Source organism: Antrostomus carolinensis, unplaced genomic scaffold (assembly GCF_000700745.2).
Source record: "Antrostomus carolinensis isolate BGI_N321 unplaced genomic scaffold, ASM70074v2 scaffold11769, whole genome shotgun sequence".
Lineage (NCBI taxonomy): Eukaryota > Metazoa > Chordata > Aves > Caprimulgiformes > Caprimulgidae > Antrostomus > Antrostomus carolinensis.
In genome coordinates, this window is record NW_010339254.1 from 16,474 (window position 1) to 22,914 (window position 6,441).

General features: G+C 38.7%; 1 protein-coding gene across 1 annotated transcript in view; it reads left to right on the forward strand.

Moving 5' to 3' along the window:
- The window catches only part of LOC104531006 (mitogen-activated protein kinase kinase kinase 4-like), a gene marked incomplete at both ends in the record, with an annotated part of 7,218 nt that extends 1,332 nt beyond the window's left edge, over positions 1-5,886 (forward strand). The window contains one exon of the mRNA XM_010175776.1: positions 4,505-5,886. Coding sequence (XP_010174078.1) covers positions 4,505-5,886 — 1,382 coding nt within the window. The remainder of the gene's footprint in view (positions 1-4,504) is intronic.
- Between the last annotated feature and the right edge of the window lie 555 nt (positions 5,887-6,441).

Sequence of the window (6,441 nt, forward strand, 5' to 3'; positions counted from 1 at the left end):
GAGAATACAATCTGCTCTTAAGTTGCATAGAGTTGTGGAGTGCAAGTTCATAGTAAAAGAAGGGCACATCAAACATCTTCCAAACCTTTTGGTTCCCTTCCATTTCATACAGCCTCTGAAAATGTCACTATGAAGAGAGTATTCACCCAAAGACCTCTTCCTTAAACTAAACTGAAGAGAAGTCACATTATCCTTTCCAGTTAGCTGTGTAGATGTTGTAATTATTAAGCTTCTTTTACTGGCTTTCAGTTGTACCTTTTGTCTAAATTAAACTCTTCTAAAGCAACATTAATCTTATTTAGTTCTGTTGATGATAGTTATGCGATAGCTTTCCTTGCTTTCTGTGATTTTCTTGTTTCTCTCAGTGCTTAAAAAAAAAAAAAAAAGGTTAGTTTCTAATCAGGGAAATTATGATACCAAAGGACTATAATGCATAATATTTCACAGCAACCCTTTGGTGCTGAGCACTTGTTGAGGATCAGTACCTTTATGAGAAATAGGGAGCTGTTGTTTATCCCTGCTAATAGATTTTGAATTTTTGGAGCTATGTCTCTCTCTTTCTACTTGTGAGGGGAGTGGTTCTTGCTTCTGGAATAATAATATCCTGTTCTTGGTTGCTGTGAGTGTATCTAAAAATATGCTTGGCTTTTTTTTTATTTTTTTAATGAATTGGATTGTGTTGTATTGTGCAAAATATCTTTTCTGGAAAGTTCATTGTTCATTTTGTTTAACTTTGTCTATATGTACAAACTCAGAAAATTTATTCTGTATTGTGGGAAGGAACAAAAAAAAAAAAACCCAACAAAGTTGACCTTGAATGCCTTTGCATGTGCTGTTATTGAGACTGAATTGTTTTTACTTCAGTAAGAGAATTCATTCAGGGGTTAGTTTGGTGTAACTGATCAGTTTAGAAAGTAAATTTCAAATAACTTTTCAGATGTTTATATATAACATGGACTTAATATATCTTTCCTTTATTTAGACAACTGAAAGAATTTTGGGCATTAGGGGCTTGCTTTCTTGCATCTCCAAAGTTTGTTTGTTTAATTTCTGTCACACCAAGTTTCATATAACTTGCATTTAGTATAAAAAAATAAACTGACACAATAATCTGTTTAAACTGATTTCTGAATTGTTTCTCCTGTAGCCTAAGACCCATGGATTCACATTTTGTAAGAAAAATGCATTTCAGAGTTGCTCCTAAGACATATGTGTGTCTCCTGGCTGGTTTTTTTTTCTGACTCTGAGGGTATGGAATATCAGTCCAGTGATATTTGCTTATTTATTAAAGTGTTAGCATCCTCAGCTGTGTTAAAACCAGTGACACTGTCTGCTTTTAGTATTAAACTTCTGCAACTTCATACTTGAAGGGGAACCTCTGTCCACCCCACTTTCTTACCCCCATCAAGTTCCTCAAGTTCATTTTGCTTTGTTTTTGTTTTTTTTTTCTAACGAGCTATTTAAGATCTCAGACTCTTACCATGTGTCCCTTCTCACCAACCTGTCGTTAATTAGTTGTGAAACCTACCTGCCCCATGTACCACTAAAGGTAATTGTAACTCAAAATTCATTAGTATAGCTGACCTTGTTTTACAAATTAATTGAAGCCTGTATTACAAAACTGCAATAAAATTAGTAGTAGAAACTCATATAGTTGTAACATTGGTAACTCATTTATTGCAGAATTGTCAGGTATATTTCAATCATTAGCACTTGTTTATTTGATAAAATTAGAGGATTTTGAAACAATTTGTAAATTATTGTGCCCAGGCTTTGTTAAGAATGATGAATATTTAAGTATTAGGGCATCTTGGATTTCTAATAATGATTCATATTTTTAACTTACCTTTCTTTCAGTGTGTTTTGGAGGGGTGGGGATTATGAAGATTAATATTGAAGGAGAACATGTTAAAAATACAAACTGAAGGGGTTTAGAGGACCTCCTGGTAGCTAGAGTGTAAGGTCAGAAAGTGATCTTTAAATGTGCCAGGGTTTGGGTTTTTTTGTGTGTCGGTGGGGTTTTGTTTGGCTTGGGGTTTTGTTTTTGTTTGTTTGTTTGTTTGTTTCACAGTCACCAAAATCTTTAACATCAAAGTGCTGTTAAAAGTTGATCCATTTCTAATCTATGTCAGAGTCCGAGGACTCTGTATGTATGTGTGTGTCTGATCTCTACCAACCTTCTTCATCTTCCTCCTCCTTTCCTCACAATGCAGAATGAGTCTTCCTAGCTTTTTGGTCTGTTACGTCCTTGTGGCAGTGCCAGCTGCGGCATGGAAGTCAAGCTGATATACTCAGAAAGACTTTTAGTCTTGTGTTCTGTCTGGTGCTGATTAACCTGACTAGTTAGTAACCAGTGAGGGTGAGGTACTGCTGTCTGAGAGTAGTGTTTGAGTAGATAAATGTAAAATCAATGATAGTGAATTCTGTAGCAGATTTCTTAGAATCACTGACAGGTTTCCATTTCCAGGTGGGAAACGGTGTTTGAGCTAGGTTTTTATGTTGTTTGCTGTTGTACTTGGTAGCTATTCAAAGAAAGGTGTATGAATACCATAAATAAAAGTAGTGTAAGAGGCACTAATAAAGTCTGTTTGCAAGAAATGGTTTCTGTGATGACTTTGTGATTCTTCTTTCTTCCTTGTACCCTTCAGAATATAATTTCTTTTTTTTCTGGAGTTAAGTGCCATTGCATGCATTGTGACCTGCCCCAATCCTATACAATTATGGCAAGGGTTAAATTATGGTTTTTAGATATGGGGATTGGAAGGAGGCAGTGTGGCGGGTCACATCCTTATTAACTTCCTTATTGCTCATTAACAGCTGAAAACAGGATTTTTAATGGAAAAAAGCAAAGTAAGGTGCTCTGACCACATACCTCTCCACTTCCATTTCACATATCTCTGATACCTTAGTACGATGCCCTTGTGTGCATACATTTGCTGGTCTTTGAGCTACGTTACCGCACCAGTTTTTTTCCAGAGAGCTGCTGTCTTACATGAGTAGAGGTTGTTTGGAATTTTGTGATTTTTGTTGCAGATGCTGGAAGATGTGTAGTGAATGAAACAAGAATGAAGGGCCATCTGATAATTAAGTCAGTGAAGTGCATCATATGATAACAGCTTTCTGTCACGAAAATTTATGTGATGCTAGGCAAATAGCACAAATTAAAATCTTCTGTCCATTTCTTGTTTTTCCTAGAATCAAGCTAGAGATTCTGGGATGTGGTTTGCAAATTCTTGAGAATGCAAGTTGCAGTTGAAGTCAGGAAGTGTTGAACATGAAGTGCTCAGTTTTCAGAAATGTTGAGCAGTAGCTCTTCCTATATTTGGCACCCAAGGGCATGCTGGCTTGCTGGATCTTTATCATGATTTTCCATATGTAGAAAGGGAATACTGTCCTGCTGAGCAGGCCTGTTTGGTAAATAAGCTTATTAGTATTTCTAGTATTAGGATGTTATAGTCAGGAGCACAGTAGCAAGGACTAAGGAAACTACTACTGCTGGAGTGGTGAATAAGCCATGTGCAGCAGATAATCTGTAGAGTCACAGTGAACAGTGAAAAGAAGATAAGCTATCCAGCCATTGTTCTGAAAGTCTTTTATGTTCTTGAATAAGCAGGGACCATGTGGCTTGTTGTGTTCCAAATGCTGATCCCTGAACTGCAGCTAGTCTACATACAGGTGCTTCCCTCCAGCCTGCCCCCAGTTGCTTAAGAGAGAAAGAGAACCACTGTTGGAATACCAAATAGTTCCTCCTGTCCTGATCCGCAAAGCCTAGATTGAAGTGCTTTTGTTAGTGGTGCAGAAGACTGATAAGGTCTTCTGCTCCTGAGGAAAGAACAGGAGGAGGAGAGGAGATTGCACAATTAGGCAGGAGAGGGCTGCTGTTACCTGGTAAGGGAGAAGGCAAGTGTTTGTGTGTTGGGAGAGTGGGGAAGAAGGCTCCTAGTGTTAAGGCAGTGTATTATGACTACAGAGGGGTTCCCAGAACTAAAGATCAAGCCCCTCAAGAGACAGGACTGGATCATTCAAGCTAAATTTCAGAATCTGTACATGCTCCAGTTTTTATGAAATTGCATGTGCAATGTAATCTCTTTAATTCTGTCTGACTTGGAAACCTTAATAATGCTCTGTTGCATTTTGAGTTTTTGTTTGGGAGGCTGCGTGACAAATGTATGGAAGATTAACTTGGAAACCATTCTTTTCCTTTTGATCATACTCAGTTCTCAGTAGGTGGCATACTTGGGATAATGAGAATTCTCTGAGATCCTTTCTCCAAAAGAGGCAAAACAAGAAGAGAAAAAAAAATTCCTTTGGTGCTACTATTGTTTTAGCTGTACTAATGATAATTTCCAAGACTACATTTTGCTTCTACCTATGCCTACTTTGTTTTATTGGTACTGAACAATGTTTTATGCTCAACCTATGAAATGTGATCGGGAGCTGGATTGAATGATGCTTTTTCTTGTTGCCGCAGACACATTATTTCTTTTTTTTTCTTTTCTTACAGAAAAGATGAGTGTGCCAACTCAATCTGTGCATAAAGACAATGGGAAAACCATTGAGAATGTGGAGGAGCACAGCTACAAGCAAGGGAAAAAGATCCGAGACACCCTAAGGACAACAGAACGAGATCACAAGAAAAATGTGCAGTGCTCATTTATGTTAGACTCAGTTGGTGGGTCTCTGCCAAAAAAACCAATTCCAGATGTTGATCTCAATAAGCCTTACCTCAGCCTTGGCTGTAGCAATGCTAAGCTTCCAGTCTCTGTGCCCATGCCAATACCCAGAACTGCACGTCAGACTTCTAGGACTGATTGCCCAGCAGACCGCTTAAAATTTTTTGAAACCCTACGGCTTTTGTTAAAACTTACCTCAGTCTCAAAGAAAAAGGACAGGGAGCAAAGAGGACAGGAAAACACCTCTTCCGTCTGGCTGAACAGATCCAATGAACTCATCTGGCTGGAGCTGCAAGCTTGGCATGCTGGCCGGAGCATTAATGACCAAGACCTCTATCTCTATGCAGCCCGTCAAGCTATCCCTGATATCATCAATGAAATCCTCACCTTCAAAGTGAACTATGGAAGCTTCTCCTGTGTTAAAAATGGAGCCAGTCTCAATGGTACTTCAGGGGAAGGAGTTTGCAGAGCAACACATGGAACCAGTGCTTTGGGTTACTCAAATTACCATGAACACCTCCATCGCCAGCGGGTCTCATTTGAGCAAGTAAAGCGGATAATGGAGCTGCTAGAGTATATAGAAGCACTTTATCCATCTCTGCAGGCTCTTCAAAAGGACTATGAAAAGTATGCTGCAAAGGACTTCCAAGACAGAGTGCAGGCACTCTGTCTGTGGTTAAATATTACAAAAGACTTAAATCAAAAACTAAGGATTATGGGAACTGTATTGGGCATCAAAAATCTTTCTGACATTGGCTGGCCAGTGTTTGAAATTCCTTCTCCTCGACCATCTAAGGACAATGATCCTGAGGATGAAGAAGTTGATAGGGACACAGAAGTAAAGGAATCCTCAGGAACGTGCACAGAGGAGAGCGATGGTGAAGAGCAAATCTCTGAGGAGAATGTTGAGGAACTTAGACAAGCCATCAAGAACAATTTTACTAATAAGCCAAATTTTGACTTTCAGGACCATTTTTCAAGGAGGCTTGATAGGCTTGAATCTGAGGATGACTCCGCCTCTTGGGTTATTCCAGAATGCAGTGCTGAGGCAAGCTGCAGCCAACACTGTTTGACCTCTATTTACAGACCGTTTGTAGATAAAGCACTGAAGCAAATGGGGTTGAGGAAGCTAATTTTAAGACTGCACAAGCTAATGCATGGTTCATTGCAAAGGGCCCGTATGGCGTTGGTAAGGAGTGATCACCAGCTGGAGGTAGGTTGCTACTGGTGTAAATGGATAACAGGAGTACCTCCCCTGCTGTATTGTTCTAACTGAAACTGGAGGAATTGGGATCTTAAGAAAGTTTTGGTTGCTTTGGTGATTTTTGGAAGATAGTATATGTTATGATTAACACCACAGTTCTGCTTCCACTGAAATGAGTCTGTCATTTGACTTGAATTAGAATTTGTGTGAAGCACAAGCTAATTATCTCTTCTTGTTTCTAACTGAAATGACATTTTAATGGTAACATATTTGCTCATTACATTTCCTAATGTAATTTCTGCCGTAAGTCAGAAAAATTACAATGGAAAATTAGGCACAAAAGTTGAAAAATTAGGTATGGAAGTGGTCATTTTCCTTTTCTTGTCTGCAAGACTGGATATCTTTCTGCAAGACATGCTTTATGAAAACATCACTATTGTTTTGGGTTTTTCCTCATCTAAATGAATGAAGTACTATGGTGGCACATTATGCTTGCGGCCAGATGTGATACATCACAGAATCATGGTAGGGGTTGGAAGGAATCTTGAAAGATCATCCAGTCCA